Source organism: Sorex araneus, chromosome X (assembly GCF_027595985.1).
Source record: "Sorex araneus isolate mSorAra2 chromosome X, mSorAra2.pri, whole genome shotgun sequence".
Lineage (NCBI taxonomy): Eukaryota > Metazoa > Chordata > Mammalia > Eulipotyphla > Soricidae > Sorex > Sorex araneus.
The window spans coordinates 122,636,518-122,655,946 of record NC_073313.1 but is presented as its reverse complement, the minus strand read 5'-3'; the positions used below and the strand labels follow the sequence as shown (position 1 = coordinate 122,655,946).

At 40.4% G+C, this 19,429-nt stretch overlaps 1 protein-coding gene across 1 annotated transcript in view; it reads left to right on the top strand.

The window, feature by feature from the left end:
• DRP2 (dystrophin related protein 2) overlaps positions 1-19,429 on the top strand; it is a 90,021-nt gene that overhangs the window by 19,912 nt on the left and 50,680 nt on the right. Inside the window, exon 2 of the mRNA XM_004611657.2 lies at positions 17,702-17,879. Within this exon, the coding sequence (XP_004611714.2) occupies positions 17,763-17,879 (117 nt within the window). The 5' untranslated portion in view covers positions 17,702-17,762. The remainder of the gene's footprint in view (positions 1-17,701; positions 17,880-19,429) is intronic.

Genomic DNA, 19,429 nt, shown 5'->3' with positions numbered 1-19,429 from the left:
TTCTCCCTGCATCACATCAGCACTGGTTGCTCTTGTTCTTTTTGATGTGTGCCAGATTATGTGGTTGAGATTTTGGATTGCTGTTTGGATTTTCATCTCTCTGATGATTACTGGTTTAGAGTATTTTTTCACGTGCCTTTGGCCATTTCTATTTTTCTTTGAGGAAGTTTCTTTTCATTTCTTCTCCCCATTTCTGAATGGGGTTGAAATTTTTTGTTCTAAAGTTCTACCAGTGCCTTATATATCTTGGATATTGACCCTTTTTCTTATGGGTAGTGGGTAAATGGTGTGGGTAGTGGGTATGGGTATGGGTAGTGGGCTGGAGCGATAGCACAGCGGGTAGGGAGTTTGCCTTGCATGCGGCCAACCCGGGTTTGATTTTTTTATCCCTCTCAGAGAGCCTGGAAAGCTACCAAGAGCATCCTGCCCTCACGGCAGGGCCTAGCAAGCTACCCATCGTGTATTCAATAAGCCAAAAACAGTAACAACAAGTCTCACAATGGAGAACTTACTGGTGCTCACTTGAGCAAATCGATGAACAACAGGATTACAGTGCTACAGTGGGTAAATAATTTTTTACATTCCTTGGATGTCTTTACATCTTGGTCACAGTTTCTTTTGAGGTGCAGAAGCTTCTTAGCTTAATGTAGTCTTATTTGTTGATCTTTGCTTCCATTTGCTTGACCAGTGGTGTTTCGTCTCTGAAGATTCTTTTAGCTCCAATGTCATAGAGGGTTCTGCCTATGTGTTCCTCCATGTACCTTATGGGTTCAGGTCTGATATTGAGGTCAGATCCATTTATTTATTATGATTTTGCGTTATTTATTTATTTTTTAAATCTTTTATTAGTGAATCACCGTGGGGGTACTGTTACAGACTTACAAACTTCCATGCTTGCGTTTCAGTCATACAATGATCGAGTACCCATCCCTCCACCAGTGCCCATTTTCCACCAACAATGGTCCCTGCATCCCTTCCACCACCCCCATCTCGTTATCCCTCCTCCCCCACCCTGCCTCTATGGCAGGGCATTCCCTTTTGCTCTCTTTCTCCTTTTGGGTGTTGTGGTTTGCAGTAGAGGTATTAAGAGGCCATCATGTTCGGTCTATAGTCTACTTTCAGCCCGCCTCTCCCATCCCAAGTGGGCCCTCCTAGCACCCTTTACTTGATGGTCCCTTTTCTATCTGAGCTGCATTTTCCCCCAGCCTGCGAGGCTGGCTTCTAAGCTGTGGAGTAATCCTCCTGGTACATATCTCTGCTGTTCTTGGGGGTTAGTCTCCCATTCTGTTACTTCACATTTCACAAATGAGTGCAATCTTTCTATGTCTGTCTCTTTCTGACTCATTTCACTTAACATGATACTTTCCATGTTGATCCACTTTTATGCAAATTTCATGACTTCATATTTCCTAACAGCTGCATAGTATTCCATTGTGTAGATGTACCAAAGTTTTTTAACTAGTTGAGGTCGGAACCATTTTGATGTGACTTTTGTGCATGATGTTAGAGAGGTTTGAATTCATTTTTGTTGCATGTAGCTGCCCAGTTTTCCCAGCACCACTTGTTAAAGAGGCTTTCTTTACTCCATTTCATTTTTCTTACTCCTTGGTATTTTCTTACTCCTTTATCAAAATTGGGTGATCATGTATTTGAGGGTGAGTATAACAATATTCAACTCTTTTCCATTGATCTGTCATTATTCCAATATCATGCTGTTTTAATTACTACCACTTCATTTGAAGTTAAGGAAGATGATGCCTCCCATCTTCTTTTTCCAAAGAATTGCTCTAACTATTCTTGGGAGGTTTGTTGTTCCATATGAATTTCAGGAATATTTGATCCATTTCTTTGAGAAATGTCATAAGTATATTTATAGGGGCCACACTGAATCTGTATAATGCTTTGGGGAATATTGCCATTTTGATAGTATTAATCCTCCCAGTGCATGTTCATGGGATGTGTTTCCATTTCCTGGTGTCCTCTTTTGTTTCTTGAAGTAGTGTTTTGTAGTTTTCTTTGTATGGGTCCTTCACCTTTTTAGTTAAGCTGATTCTAAAGTACTTGGTTTTCTGAAGTACAGTTGTAAACGGGATTGTTTTGCAAATATCTTTTCCTTCACTTTCATTATTTGTATATAGGAAGGCCATTGGGTACTGATTTCTGTAACCTGCCATTTTACTAAACATGTCTATTGTTTCTAAGAGCTTTTTTGTAGGTTCTTTAGGATTATCTACATACAGTATCATGTCACCTGCAAATGGTAAAAGCTTGGCTTCATTCATTTCTATTTGGATGCCCTTGATATCTTTTTCTTGCCTAATTGCTATTGCAAGTGCTTCCAGAACTATATTGAATAGGAGTGACAAGAGTGGGCACCCTTGTCTGTGCCTGATCTTAGGTGGAAAGCCTTCATTTCCCCCCATTGATAATAATGCTTATAATGCTTGCTGTGGACAAGCTATCTGAATTGCCTATCTGAATGGCCTGCACCTTTGCTGGAATAGTGCCATGAACTGATCAATAATTAGTTTTCCACATAGTGTCCCATGGCAAATATCCTCTCCCCTTGCTGAGGGTCAGTGACTACACAGCATCAGAGTCTATTTTCCAGAATTTATAGAGATGGAATAGTGTAACTGTAAATAATCTGTGTTCTGGGGTGAATATCACTTAACAGTAGAGCATAGGTCTTGCACATGTGTGTTCTGAGTTTGATCCCAAGCACTGAATTAAGCAAAACAAAATTTTGTCTTTGGGGACATACAGCTCTTTATCACATATTCCCTCATTCACCCTAAACTTTTGTGATCTTATCAGCACAATAAAGAAAACCATAGTAATTACATCATAAAGTGGTTGTGAGAGGATTAAATAATCTGATGAATGTAGACACCCTGGTTAATAATGTAATACACACAATACAGTTGTATTTATTTATTTGGTTATATTAAAAACTAACATACTAATCTTTCCAAAAACAGTTGGAAACTCTTTGATGGGAAGTAGGAAGGGAGAGAGGAAATAGTTGTTATTAATTAGCGAGTATATTCACACGCTTCACAATGCAAATGGTGCAAAGTATATTCAGTAAAAACTATATTTCCTAGAGAGAGATAGATAGCTCAATGAAATGAGCATATGCTTTGTATTTTGAAGGTCTCAGTTTGATCCCTAGCACCATAAGATCCCCCAAGCAGCACAGGAGCAACCATAAACATAGAGTTGGGAGTAATTCCTTAACACTACTAGGTATGGTCCAAAAGTAAACAATACAAACTATACCTCCTCTTTTGACATTAGACTTTTCTAGGTGTGGATAATCTATTTCTCATCCCATGCAGTGATGATATAATGGGTTGAATTATAAAAACTCTGTACACTTACATATATTCTATGTGCTTTTTTATAATTATATGTAAAAACTAAAGCATGCCGAGGGGCGTGTGCACTCGCAGGCAGCTCTGTCTCACCGCCCATGTTTGGTGCTCTGGAACTGCTGTGTATGGCTGTTGGTCAAGAGCAGGCGACGGAAGGAAGAACAAGGACCATGCTGGTTGCTGATTAGTTACCATTTATTCAATATTCCATCTTTCTCATCTCCCGCACTCCCAGCTCCTTCCTCTCTCTGGATCTACTGCCACCCTCTGGATCCCATCTCTCTCCTCCCCCTTTTCCTCTCTCTCCCTTGCCCCTAGGTTGCACACTGCCAGGTAGCAAAATCAACATAAGAAAGCCCTTCCTGAGGGCTGTCAGGTTCAAAGGGAACACAACCTAGGGGCATTCCAAAGCTCTTCCTGACTGGCCAGTAGGCAAAATACCTCTTAAGGGTTTTGTCTCCTCTCCTTATTCCAAACACTCATTAACATCTTAATACTAGTTGTTTTTGTATGAATTTAGCAAGAGATACATTGAGGCTTGCAAGGCAGCTCTCCTAGCAACATCTTGCCACAGACTCAGACTACAGCACTCATCCCTCACCCTAGCAGGGTCCAGATCTAGTCATCACTGTTTGGATCATGACAGCATTTGTCCATGACAAGCTCTTAACTTAGAGTTAAGCATTAGGCATTTTTGGCTAGGCCCATCTCAATGCCAGGGTAGCACACAACTCACCGCTTGCCCTGGGTCTGTCTCATCCCTCGTCGGGACCCTGCTTTTGGGAGTGCTAGGAAGTAAGGGCATCTGAGGCCTAGGTCGAGAGAACAGATGCCCGGGAGGAAAATATCATGTAGAGTCAAATGACTCCCAGGTTACAAAAGCATAGCATTTGCTAAGCCTTCCTGTGTCCATGCAAAAAAAAACATTGCTCTGAATAAACTATGCAAAGGACTTAAGGAGAAGAGAAAAACAATATTTACAAGTCAACAGAACACTAAGAAAGAAGTTACAAATAAACAAAGAGGAATGTGAGCACTGTAATGGGAGTAACCCAATAAACCTAAACTACCTGAGGCTATGTTATCCTGCAAGTATATTTTATTTCTCTTCTTTTAAGCAGAGGTGGAAAATAGGAAATAATCTCAAAGAAATAGAGGAACTCCTGGCACTATTTTCTAATAGCCCCTCAGTGTCTTCTATCTGTTTGTTCACTTGGTTTGCTTTGATTACATTTGTTTGATTTTGGGATAACACCTGGCATTGTTCAGGGCTTACTCCTGGCTTTCTGCTCAAGGATCTTTTCTGGTAGTTCTCATTATTAAATAGCTCTTATTAAAAATAGGACCATTATGCAGTGCCAGAGATCAAAGCAGGATCAGCTGTGTGCAAGGCAAGTGCCTTACCCCTGTACTATCTGTCTGACCCAAGGTTTCCTTTTTAAAAAACAATGTATTCTCACAACTATTTTGCATAATTCAGTTTATTTTGCATAATTCAAATGTATTTTATTCACATAATTTCCTTATTCAAATAAATAAAGAATAACCATATTATTTTTTGGTTTGTTTTTACTTAAAATATCATATTGGTTCATGAAGAGTAATGTTTTAATGGGTCTCTAGAATTCTATTGTATGACTACATTCTTCTTTATTTCACTAGTCCCCTAGTGATAGATATTTAGATTGCTTACACTATTTTGCCTTTTCAAGCTTGGTTTCAAGTGCTAATATTCTGCGTGCATCATTTCACACAAATATAAGTCTACATGTATATATAAAAACCTTTCTCTCCTTGCTTCTGGGACTTGTACTAACAAAGTCAAGGACTTTGAACAGAACTAATTAGAGTTGAATTCTGCAAATCAAGTCAAGAAACATTTACTGAGTACCCATTATGCTTAGCACTGTGTTTAAAAAATACCTAAGTTAAAAACGAATATTCAACATGGATCTTTCCTCCACAAGGATTGTATAATAATCTTGACATCATACTGGAATCTTGGTATTCTTTATATTATTTGAGTGTCCCGAGTGATGTTCAGGAAGCCCCCAGGCATCTCCTGGCAATTCTCAGCTAATCTGATTGGTAGTTCATTGTGAGGGACCAAGAATGTGGTGCTTCTTAGACTCTGCAACGTTACAGGGCACCTGAGTCATGCCTGGTGGTGCTTGGAGGCCTCCAGGGCTATATCCAGAAATATCTTTGAGATTATGTGGTTCCAGGGATCAAATCAGTGTTGGGCAAACGCAAGGCATACTTCTTTTTCTTACAAAAGAAAGTTACAACGTGATATCGAGTAGAATCCAAAAAAACAGTTCTGCTCCAAAAGCATCTTACATGCTATTCTGTGCCAAATATGCTCTCTCACCTTAGCTCAAAGGCATCTCTTTGATAAATATAACCCAGATCTTTCCAGTTTGAAGAATATATTTCTTGCCCTGACTTTTCATAGAAAGACTTCTATGTTTTGTGTGACCTATGAATCATTTTTCTTTAAGTGATAGTTAATTTATAGACCTTACTTCCACAGCCATTTGATTGTCAAGTCGGATCATCTCCAAATCCTCACAGACTCTGTCAATTGAAAGGGGAAATAGTAAGATAATTAGTATGTACAAGTGGTAATTTTGCATATGAAAGAGATATCTATGTCAACTATAGTGAGTTTTGTGTTGAATTATGGAATGTAATCAAGGTAAAGAAAAAAATGAAGTGAAATTCATTAGTTATACAGTAGGGGGTAGGAGGGTGGGGGCGGGGGGTAAACTGGGGTTTCTGGTGGTGGAATTTGGGCACTGGTGAAGGGATGGGTGTTTGAATATTGTATAACTGACATATAAACCTGAGAACTTTGTAACTTTCCACATGGTGATTTAATAAAAATTAAAAAAAAAAAAAAGAAAGAGATATCTATGTGGAAAGATTTTTCTATGTGGAAAAATTTTGTGTAGAACGAAGAGTACTGGCTGGGAGTTAGGAGCCCCAATTTCTCTTGCTTCAAGGACCAGAGTGATAGTACAGCGGGTAGGGTGCTTTATTTGTATGTGGCCAACTCAGGTTTTATCCCTAGCATCCCATATGGTTCCCTCAGCCTGCCAGAAGAGACCTCTGAATGCATAGCCAGGAGTCAGCCAAAGCCAATAGTCAGCCCTGAACGCCAACGGGTGTGGCCAAAAAGAAGTTTTCTTGCTTGTTTCTTCAACTGTCAACTAGAATTATAAATTTCAGTAAGTCAACCTCAGCAGGTTGCATTGAAGATCAAGAAAAACAGCATAGGAGATCCCGAGCAGCCGCGCGTGACACGGCCCCTCTGCTCCTTCAAGACTATGATCCGGGAGGTCTACTAACCCATTTTGGCACCTAGAGACTTACAGAAATGCATCTAGACTGTGAGCTGAGCTACGACCCCATGCCGCCCGGGGAGGGGAAAGGATTTTCTCTCCCAACACTTTCTTTCTACTGGGAAGATAGCAGCGACTCCAGCAGCAGTGCCCACATGGCGTCTGCCATTTTCTAGGACTCACAACCCAGAAGTACTTGCTTGTGGTGACATGGCACGCAAGAGACCATGGGATGGGAGTGTTACCGGCATGACCTCGGCCCAGATGAGATCTGGAGCAGCCGCACACGACATGGCCCCTCTGCTCCTTAAGGACTATGATCCAGGAGGTCTACTAACCCATTTTGGCACCCAGAGACTTATAGAAATGCAGATTTCTAGATTGTAAACTGAGCTAAAACAACAGAAATCCAAAACCGAGCAGCCGCGACAGCCGCTATAATCTTCATTCTCAGCAATGGAAAACAAACTATAGTCTCCATTCTCAGCAATGGAAAACAAACTATCAAATGATGCCTTTTCAGCAGGTTTGGTTGTTGGGGGGAAAGTCCAAATAATAATAGTCAGTTCTCTGTTGAAATATTGAATGTATCCAAAGTATAGAGAGAATAAAGTGAAGATCGTCAGCCACTCAGGTGCGGGGGGGGGGAAGAGGGGATATTGGGGTTCTTGGTGGGGGAACAGGTGCACTGGTGAAGGGATGGGGGTTTGATCATTATATGACTGAGACTTAAACCTGAAAGCTTTGTAACTTTTGTCACGGTGATTCAATAAAATAAAATTTTTAAAAAGTTGACTAATATTGGGTGCTACAATAGAGGCTGCAAGTGGAGAATATCAGGATGAAAGAGAAACATGCTTGTATATAGCTTTTACCTTCTAAGATATGTAACTGTTTATATATCCAATATATAGATTTTATATAAAAACAAAAAAGAAATGTTAGCCCTAAAAATGGAGCTAAGAAACTAATTAAATTGCATATGTAGCACCTTTAAATTGCATATAAAAGTAATAAAACAATCACTCAAAAAGAAAAAAAAGAAAAACAGCATAGTAGGCTACAATAGTATACTATAGTATAGTAAGTTAAACAAAAAACAAGGAATGCAAACAGTTTTCTATATAGCATCTCTTAAATGCTAACATTGTACAGGTTAGCAAAGCAAGATCTAAAGAGGCTAAATGACTTGAAGCCATAATCAGTGGCCTAAAAACAGAGCTCACTGAAAATAGTAAAGTATAGTCATTCTAGCATCCATCAGGAGTTTCTTTATTTTCTGCCACACCTGGCTTTATTTCTAGCTCTGAACTCCGGCATTACTCAGTGCAGTATTCAAGGGGACCATATGGGGTGCTGGGGATTGAATCCGGCGGCCATGGGGAAGACAGATGCCTTGCCCTCTGCATTATCTCTCCAACTTCGACGTAACTCTTCTTCCCAGGGTAATTTTGAGGTGTTTATCACAATGCTAAAATTAAGTAATTCTTAATCCAGATATTATTTCAAGTAAGAAGTCAAAAATATGCACAAGGTTGTTTATTATAGTAAGACTCATGTGTAATTATTTTTTTTTGGTGTCTGGTTCACACTTAGTGATGCTCAGTGTTCAGGGATCACTCCTGGCGGTGCTCAGAGGATTGTATGGGATGCCAGAGATCAAAACCAGGTCAGCCATGTGCAAGGCAAGTGTCCTACCCACTGGACTTTCTGTCTAGCCCCAACTTGTGTTAGTATTAAAATAAATTACAGTATGTGCATTCAATGAAAGTATATATAACAGTTATTACAGCTAACCCTAATCTAGCAATGTACTATTTCCAGAGACTAGAACTAAAAGTTACAAAGTAACTTAATGCATTAAGTTCCTTAAATAGATTATTAATTTTAATCATTAGAACTGTTCTATAAGGATAGTATTATTGTCATTCCCATTGCACAGATGAGGATACCCAGGCAAGGAGAGGCTAATTTGTCCCCTGTAAAAAAATATAAACGCGCGCACGTGGAAGGGTGATGTGATGTGTGTTCTCGGGCTCTCGGGGTGGCTCTCTTTCTCGCCGCTTGCATTCGGTGCTCTCGAGCCACTGTGTATAGACCAGATGGGGATGGCTCCTCCTTTGCTCTGCTTCTGTGTGTGCCGCTGTGCTCTCTTCTGTCTGTCTCTCTATCTCTGTCTCTGTCTCTGTAGTCTCTCCTCTGGTCTCTTCTGACCTCTCTCTCTCTCTGTCGTCTCTCCTCTGGTCTCTTCCAATCTCTCTTCTTCTGATCTCTCTGTCTCTCCGGAGCCCTTCTGCTTCTCTCTCTGGAGCCCTTCTGCTTCTTTCTCTGAAGCCCCACTCGCTCTCACTTCTGACTCTGACCCTTGTTTCTGACTCTGACCCTTACTTCTGACTTTGACCCCTACTTCTGACTCTGTCTGCTTCTGGCTCATTCTTTCCCCTGCTTCTAGCTCTGATAACTCCCTGATTCTCTTTCGCTCTCTGCTCTGCTTCTGTGTCTTCTCCCTTACTTCTCTTTACAGTCTTAGTTTATATAGCAATCATATAGGGTGGTGACACAAAGGTGGGTTGAACATTAACGAATCAACAAAGAAGGGTAAGACCACTCCTCCAGATTAACAAAATCTCATCTAAGGAGATTACTCCAGGTTACTAGGAGATCCGTTTAAGGGCGGTATCCCATCCAGGGTGTGTTGCTTTCTTCTTTCCTCAGCTAGTAATCCACTTAATTAGTTGTAGTAAATCTACTTCTAATATTTCTAGCAATGTCATTCTGTATGAGCACAGTAAGAGATATATACTGAGATATATTCTGTATGAGCACAGTAAGAGATATATACTGAGATGAAATATATACTGAGATGTCCTCAGGAAGAACCACACTTAAAGATTGGTTCTTCCTGAGGACATCTCAGTATATATTTCAGACCACAGTCCTCAGGCCAGGTTAATCTTCCTAACCCAGCAGGGTCCTACTCTTGTCGTTACTTTTGGATCATGACAGCATTTGTCTATGACCATGCTCTCAATTTATAGTTGAGTATTGTGGCACTTTGGCCTGGCCCATTTCGATGCCAGGGTAGCTCACAGCTTGCCCTGGATCTATTCCGACCCTCCTCAGGACCCTACTTTTGGGATGTTAGGAACTAAGGGCAACTGAGTTGAGAAGGCAGATGCCTAGGAGTAAATATTGTTTGAGTCAATCAGCTCCTAAGTTACAAAGCATAATATTAACTGTCTTCCTGTTTCCACACAGAAAGGACATTGTTTTAAGGTAAACTAAGTTCCCCATGGCAAGGCTAAAAAGACAAACCCATTGTTATCCTACAGTCCCCATTCACACTATTAATCAGATTAATAGCATGTTCTAAATATAAAAATCTACCTAAGATGAACCAAGAGCCGCGGCACGAGAAGCAGAGCCTCCGCGCCTATTGACTGTGATCCTGAGGTCTCCTAACCCATTTTGGCACCAGAGCGGATTCTTGCAGCCATCCATTTTGACTGTGAACTGAGCTAAAATATTAGAAACCCAAAACCGCGCGGCTGCTATTGCGGCCGCGCGGACTCAAAGTCTTCACTCTTACCAATGAAGAGAAATTATTAGATGATGCCTATTCGGCAGGCCTGATTGTTGGGGAAAATTTCCAATCAATAATAGTGAGTTCTGTATGGAAATATGAAATGTACTCAATATATATAGAGAATAATGGGAATATCATTAGCTACTTAGATGGGGGGTGGGGTGGGAGGGGGGTGTATTGGGGTTCTTGGTGGTGGAACGGGTGCACTGGTGAAGGGATGGTGGTTTAATCAGTATTTGACTGTGACTTAAACCTGAAAGCTTTGTATTTTTTTCTTGTTTTCACGGTGGTTCAATAAAACATTTCTTTACAAAAAAAAAATCTACCTAAAATCAAAGCCCAGGATCTCCAATTCTATATTTGTAGCCATTAAAACCATGTGTTATAGTAATGGGGCTGGAGCAATAGCACAGCAGGGAGGGCGTTTGCCTTGCACGTGACCAACCCAGCTTCGATTCCCAGCATCCCATATGGTCCCCTGAGCACCGCCAGGGGTGATTCCTGAGTGCAGAGCCAGGAGTAACCCCTGTGTATTGCCAGGTGTGACCCAAAAAGCAATAAATAAATAAATAAATAAATAAATAAAAACCATGCCTTATAGTAATAATGAGTGATGTTCTAAAATGATCATTATATAATTGGAAAATGAAAAGCACACGATGTGGGCCAGGCCAAGTACTGCTGGCAGTGGCCCCTAGATGCCTAAGCACTAATGGAGAAACTCCCACCAAAGCACAAAAAATATAAAGTGATAAGTGATATATATATATAATATGATGCAAAATTTATTTTAAAAGTGTATATACTGGGCCAAAGGGATAGTACTTTCCTCGCATGTGGATGACCTGGGTTCAATCTATGGTACTCCATATGTTCCCCTGAGTATGGCTAGGAGTGATCCCTGAGCACAGAAGCAGGAGTAAGCCTTGAGCACCAACAGGTGTTGCCCCCCAAAATAATTGTATGTACTTTGTTATCTAAGTACTTCAGGGCAACCCTCAAGACATCTTGGTAGCTCCCCAAAAGTGTATGATTTTGCATCAATTTAAATGATTGTATGATTTTTAATATTTCTTTTTGTTGGTGTGGCATATCACATTAAAAGATTTTCCCTCTGTTGAAGCATCCATGCATTCTTGGAATAAATCACAATAATTATAATGTACAATTCTTTTAATATAAAAATGAAAACTCCCAACAAAATTATCTCAACATAATGAAGGTCATTTGTACAAAACCACAGCTAATATAATACTCATTGTTAAAATGGAAAGGTTTTCCCCTAAAATCAGGCACAATACTGAATATTTACTTTTACCACTGTTAATTGGCATTACATTGGAAGTACTAGCCACAGCTATTATGCAAGAAAAAGAAATGAAGTGGTTCAAATTGGAAAAGAATAAGTAAAACTATCATTATTTGAAGATTACATGATAATATATACAGAAAACCTAAAAGACTCAAGCAAGACAAGTTTAGAAGCAATATACCAATATAGTTAAGTGACAAACTACAAAAAAATCAATATACATAATCTATTGCATTTATATATTCAATGAACTAGAACAGAAACAAAGTTTTTCAATTCCATTGACAATTGCATCAGAAGAAATCAAGTACCTAGGAATCAAATTACAATGGAAGTGATAGAGGTGGAAGTTTTATATATTGAAAACTATAGACACTTTTTAGGGGTTGATTTTGGGCCATGCTTGGTGGTGCTCTGGACTTACTCCTGGTTCTGTGCTCAGGGATCACTCCTCCAGTGCTCAGTGGAATTAAGACAATATTAAAAGAAATAGAAGACATAAGAAAATTGGAAAAAAAAGATATTCAAAACCTTAGACTCTGATGACAGAAGTAGAATGGAGATGAAAAGTGCTTCTAAAATTGTCTTTGAGCTGTGGTCGATGACTATTGACACTTTAATGTGGTAGTATCTATCCCCAAAGCATGTAAACAGTTGCATTATATTTTTTTTGCTTTTTGGGTCACACCTGGCAATGCACAAAGGTTACTCCTGGCTCTGCACTCAGGAATCACCCCTGGCGGTACTCAGGGGACCATATGGGATGCTGGGAATCGAACCCGGGTAGGCTGTGTGCAAGGCAAATGCCCTACCTGCTGTGCTATTGCTCCAGCCCCCATAAACAGTTGCATTCTTAAAAATCATTTTACCTCAATAAATTAATAATAAAAAGCATATCTATCTACTTACTCCTGGCAGGGCTCAGGGAAATATATGTGGTGCTGGGAATCAAACTCAGGTAGACTATATGCAAGGCAAGCACTCTAATTGCTCTACTAACTGTCTGCCCCTATCTACTCTTCATTGATAAAGTATTGTGATCTTTCATGCCTGTTAGTAATCCTTATCTCTGGAATAAACAAATACATAAATGACCTATTAAACAACCTTTTTTGTTCTTATGATTTTTGTATTTTCCAGTTTTTCTAGAACTGGAATTACTAGTGTTTCAGCAAAACAATCTGAAAGCAAGTTTTTTTGCAGTGCTCGGGCTTGTAACACATCCATAGCAATAATTCTTATATTTGGCATCAAACCCAGGTGTACAGAACTTAATCCTACCTCTGTGCTTAGGAACCACTCCTGCCAGTGCTTCAGAGATCATATGCATTACCATGGATTGAACCAGGGTCGTCAAGTGCAAAGCAAGTGCCTTACTATCTCTTTGTCCCTTTGCTTTTGTGTCATACCTGGCTGTGGTCTGGGATCCAGGTTCTGTGCACAGAGATCATTCCTGGCCATATTCAAAGGACCATATGTAGCCAGGACTAAATGGAGGTTGATGGCATGCAAGGCAATTTTCTCATTTTTTTTTTTGCATTTTGTTTCATTACTACATTTAAAAAAATAAGGGTTTGGTTTGGGGACCACACTCAGCGATGCTCAGGGATTATTTCTGGCTCTGCACTCAGGCAAACATCCTACCCACTGTACTATGCCTCCAGCCCCTAAAAATAAGTTATTTTTTTGGTGCTTGAACCACTCCCAATGGTGCTCAAGGCTTACTCCTGGCTCTGTGTTCAGGGATGACTCATGGTGATATGGGGAGGTCATATGGGTACCAGGCATTAAAACCAGGCACACCACTAACAAGTCAAGCACACTACATGCTATACTATATGACCAGCCCAAATAAATGATATTTTTTATTTTGGCACCATGATTTACAAATGTTATTAGAGTTTCAGGTATTCTATATACCAATACCAATCCCACTACCATTCTCAATTTTCCTCCAACAACTTTTCCCAAGTTCCCTCCTATCCCCCAGCCTGCCTCTTAAAGGGCATATTTTTAAGTTTAGTTATTGTGGTTTGGGCCCCATGCTTACAAGTATTGAAGACTAAGTGGTTTAGATATTATATTATCTTATCTGGATAACTAAATTTTTATGTTGGTGCTGAGTGAAAGTGAAGCCATATTTTCAATTACTTGGAGGAATCTTTTGCAGGATGAAGAACGAGGTAGCTATATTATATCTAGGGACTGACTACAATAAATTGGTACTTTTCAATTGTCCTCATTATTTAGATCATGGAGTCCCATCCCCCAGGAAGAAGGAAAGGTATCTAATGCAATAATTCCACAGATTTTTAAATTAAAAAATTTAAATCACTTCTCAAGTACTGAAATTACAGCTACTATTATAGGTATTAGTGGGAGAAGTTATTTTATTTTATTTTATTTTTAATTAATTAATTATTTAATTTTTAAATTTATATTAGTGAATCACTGTGAGGTACAGTTACAAACTTATGAACTTTTGTGTTTGCATTTTGTTTACATCCCTCCACCAGTGCCCATTCTCCTCCACCAATGTTCCCAGTATCCCTCCCACTCTCCCACCCCATACCCCCTCACCCCACCCCACCAATGTGGCAGGGCATTCCCTTTTGTTCTCTCTCTTCTTATGGGTGTTATGGTTTGAAATAGAGGCAATGAGTGGCCATCATGTTTGGTCTATAGTCTATTTTCAGCGCACATCTCCTATCCTGTGTGTGTCCTCAAACCACACTTTACTTGGTGTTCCCTTCTCTATCAGAGCTGCCCCTTCCTCCAGCGTGTGAGGCCAGCTTCCAAGCCTTGGGACCAACCTCCTGTTAGTTATCTCTACTATTCTTGGGTGTTAGTCTCCTATTCTGTTATTTTATATCCCACATATGAGTAAAATATTTCTATGTCTCTTTCTTTCTGACTCATTTCACTTAGCATGATACTTTCCATGTTGATCCACTTATATACTTCATCTTTTCTAACAGCAGCATAATATTCCATTGTGTATATGTACCAAAGTTTCTTTAACCAGTCATCTGTTCTTGGGCACTCGGATTTTTTCCAGATTCTGGCTATTGTAAACAATGCTGCAATGAACATTCGAGTGCAGATGTCATTTCGACTATACTTTTTTGCCTCTCCAGGATATATTCCCAGGAGTGCTATTGCTGGGTCAAATGGGAGTTCAATTTCTAATTTTTTGAGAAGCAACCATACTGTTTTCCAAAAGGGCTGAACCAGTCGGCATTCCCACCAGCAGTGTAAGAGGGTCCCTTTCTCCCCTCATCACACCAACAGCGGTTGCTTTTGTTCTTTTGGATGTGTGCCAGCCATTCTCTGTGGTGTGAGGTGGTATCTCATGGTTGTTTTCATCTGCATCTCTTTGATGAAGAGAGATGAAGAGTGATGAAGAGCATTTTCTCATGTGCCTTTTTGCCATTCGTATTTCTTCCTTGAGAAAATTTCTGTTCATTTCATTGCCCCATTTTTTTTGTTTTTGGGTCACACCCGGCGATGCACAGGGGTTACTCCTGGCTCTGCACTCAGGAGTCACCCCTGGCGGTGCTCAGGGGACCATATGGGATGCTGGGAATTGAACCCGGGTCGGCCGCGTGCAAAGCAAACGCCCTACCCGCTGTGCTATTGCTCTAGCCCCTCATTGCCCCATTTTTGATGGGGTTAGATGTTTTCTTCTTGTAGATTCTAACCAGTGCCTTGTATATCCTTGATATCAACCCCTTATCTGATGGTATTGGGTGAATATTCTTTCCCATTTCGTAGATTGTCTTTGTATTTTGGTTACTATTATCTTTTGCGGTGCAGAAGCTAACGGTATATTCAAAGGTGACATGCCACTGGCCAACCAAGTGGAAACAGAGATAAACAAATGGGACTATATTAAACTGAGAAGTTATTTTATTTTAAGAGGCTACTCTGTACCTAGAATATTCAAAAGCACTGAACTATAGATTAAAAATTTTAAGTATTTTTAAAATAGTTTAAAATAACAATTATTTCTTTATATTGATTGAGGTTCTGTGATGTACAGTACTGTAATGATCATTTCCGATATGTATAATTCCAACAAAATGATGCTATTTAATCATCAGCATCATGAATCAAAGATACTCAGTTTATTGGGGCTGGAGTGATAGCACAGTGGGTAGGGCATTTGCCTAGCATGCGGTCAACCCGCATTCGATTTCCAGCATCCCATATGGTCCCCTGAGCACCGCCAGGAGTAATTCCTGAGTGCAGAGCCAGGAGTGACCCCTGAGCATCATTGGGTGTGACCAAAAAAGCAAAAAAAGAGGATACTCAGTTTGTGCCTTCTGGATCAAAGTTTGCATATCTTTGCTCAGCACTAAAATGTATCACTTCATCATTTACAGTCTTCATCTTTATCACCCATTCTCATCACACTGCATGTGTTCACTAGTCTGTCTACTGCTTTGTACATTGAATTTTTCTCTCATCTCTCTCTCTTCCTAAGTTTAGCTACTGATACCTAAGTGAGTCTCAGACATTATTTATTATGCTACCCTTAATCTTTACCAAACCAAATTTGTTCCTTCTCTTGCCATTGGCAACATCACTCACCTAGATCCCAAATTAGAAGCTGTTGTCTCCTTGACCTTCCTTAGCCTTCACATTCAATTGATTATTGAGTCCAGTAAAATTTAGCTCTTTGATTTATTTTCTCTCAAAGCTATGTTATCTATCCCATTCTCACTACCACTACTGCTCATTTGAACATCTTCTCAATGGATTCTTCTCCTGGGACAAACACTCCACAAGGCAGCCTGAGGGCTATTCCTAAAATGCAAATCTGGTCCTGTCACTTTCCTGCTTAAAACTGTCTGTATTGCCTTATTGTCTACTAGAGAAAGCCTAGAATCTTCTGCTTGTCATTCAAGGCATGACCCAATTTGGGCACAGCCTCATTTTCCAGCCTCATCTATTTTTTCCCAAAGCACCTAGCTTGTTCTCTGGTAACAGTCTACATTTTATTTTTATGCTGTTTGGAATGTCCTTTTTAATTGCATCTTTTATGCCTAATTGCAATCTGATTTCTCTTCAATGACTAGTTTCAACCTTCTTTTGGCTAGAGACATGCCCTAGAATGACTAAAGTAAAAGGAACTCACGTCATCTATCCCTTCATTTCCTCCCATAAATACCATTACTCTTTTTAAGTTTGTTTTTTGGGCCACAGCCAGTGATACTCAGTGGTTACTCCCGAGTCCTGAACTCAGGAATTACTCCTGGCCCTCTTTGGGGGACCATATGGGCTGCTAATGGATCCAACCCCTGTCAGTGCATGCAAGGCAACTGTCCTACCTGCTGTACTATCACTCCAGCCCCAAATACTTCCATTATTAATGAAAACAATGCTTAATCGTTTCATTTTCCCACCATCGATTTTCTGTCTGTAAACTGCTGTGGAGAAGGAACCAGGTCCTGTTGTTCATATGTCTCCTAAACTATAGCCCTGCTGAAATCAGTGTTCTCTGGACATAATATGCCTTTTTGTGACATCTGCCTTACATGTTTATGTTTTTCTGCTGGGAGTGCCCTCTTTCTCTTTTTTTTTTTCTGTTTGTGTCATAGATAAAGATCTATTTATCTCATATATTTCCTTCAAGACTTATCCAGTATATAGTCTCTCTGAAATCTTTGCACACATTCAAGTAGTTAGTAATTCACCACACGGTGCTCCCCTAACCATCCAGTAAAACCTAAATGAAAGCATTTGCCACATAAACATTTTATTGTGAATATCAGCTTATATAACTGCCTTTTCCTACCTCTTATTTCCTCAAACCCATCTACAGGCTGTGCAGTGTCAGATAGAAATAGAAATTTTTGTGCCTCTAGCACAAAGTACAATAAGCAAATAATAAATATCTCTTTGATCGATAATTAGTCTTTTATGGAACATTGTGACCCAGGAAAAACAATTGAGCAAGCATTTCAGTAAGCTGTGAATGCTAATTTACATTAAAATCAAGACTCCTCTGGGTAAGTGCAGTTCAGAAACATTTTCTTGGTCTTGAATTAAAAAAAATATCTCCTGATTTCTCTTCCAGGTGCTTATTCTCAACAGTTGGTGTGCTTCCCATCCTCACCCGCCCATGAACCTTGGTTCTGATGCAACCTATGGTCATGCAGGGATGCCCTTATACCCTTCCACGATGTCATGAGTGGCGAGCAGCAGGTCAATTCCGTCACAGCAGTAGCCTCCGAAACGCCTGCCCCCAGCCTCAGGTGAGACATCCACAACAGACGTGGAGAAACCTGGGGAGAAAAATGGACATGGTGTCTGTTGTGTGCTTGTGGGTATCCACACTTCCTAACTGCACTCTGTATACATGAACCATTGAATAGTATGGAACCTTCTTCTGACAAATGCCTTGTCACTCAAGAGGCCTATTCTAGGAAACATAGGGAAATGTGAACCATTGAATAGTATGGAACCTTCTTCTGACAAATGCCTTGTCACTCAAGAGGCCTATTCTAGGAAACATAGGGAAATGAATGGTATTGGACTGAGCAAGCCAAAAGGCCTGCAGAGGCTGAGGAGATGAATTTTATGTTAACTTCCCAAGAGAAATTACACAATTCCGTGATCCTCCAGGATATAATCTAGGACAACACAGGGCATTCCTTTGCTTTGGCTTCTCTGTGCATACCTCATAATCTTTATGCAAACCTAATATTTAGCAGCTTGTCTCTCCTTCCATTAGCTTTTCATCTCAAATACTTAGACTTATTTAGCTACTGGCTTACTTATTCCTGGCTGAACCCCAATAGGAATCCTGAGTTACCTACCCATTTCTCTCTCCTTCCCTTTACTCCCCTAGGAGTAAAGTGAAGGTAATACATGTGCCTGTGTATGTTGGTAGGATGGTGCAGGGTGCAATAATCCTGAGAGGGCAGCCCCTTGTCGTGACAATGAGAGAGGTTCAGAGAAAGTTGACTGGACAAGGGGAAAATTACAAAAATATGTGGGTTTCCCTACAGGGCTCAGGGATTCAAAGGACATGAAGGTGAGAGAAAGTACCATGTCTCCTAGTGTCTCATAGATGGGCTGTAGTGCTAAGTCACTAGTGGATGTGTGGGCAGTAGCTGCGTATATTGGGAAGAGAAGTGGAGGGAGAAAGTCAGAAGTTATACAGAGTGTGGGTGCTAGAGAACCCATTTTGGGAGATAATAAAGTAAAGTGAGGATACAGATAGTCATAATACCCAGCTTCTCCTGGGCTGTTTTCTGCAACCAGTGAAAATATGTTGCCTTGGGTCTAAAGCAATAGCACAGCGGGTAAGGCATTTGCCTTGCTGGCGGCCAACCCGAGTTTGATTCCCAGCATCCCATAGGGTCACCTGAGCACCGCCAGGGGTAACTCCTGAGTGCAGAGCCAGGAGGAGTAACCCCTTTGCATCACCAGGTGTGACCACCCCCCAAATAAAGAAAACATGTTGCCTTTAATATAGTGCATAAAGGTCAGGGTCAACTTAGTGTTCCTCAGGGCACTGACCTCATCCTCAGAAAGAGACTTCCATGGAGATTAAGTCTATATCCTTGTTAAAGGCTTCTCCACTCATTGTTCACCCTTTCCAAGCTTTACCACCTAGGCTAGGGAAGTTGAAGACTTCATCTTGTGATTGATCACACTGAATCCAGTTCCTCTTCTTGCTACATTCCGGTTTCTTCTCTAACTTCCCTATGGCTCTGACTTGCCTAAAAAATTTCCAGAGGTGAGGATAGAACCCTATGTGACATGAAGGTGAGAAAGAGACACCTTGGTCTCAGAGGCC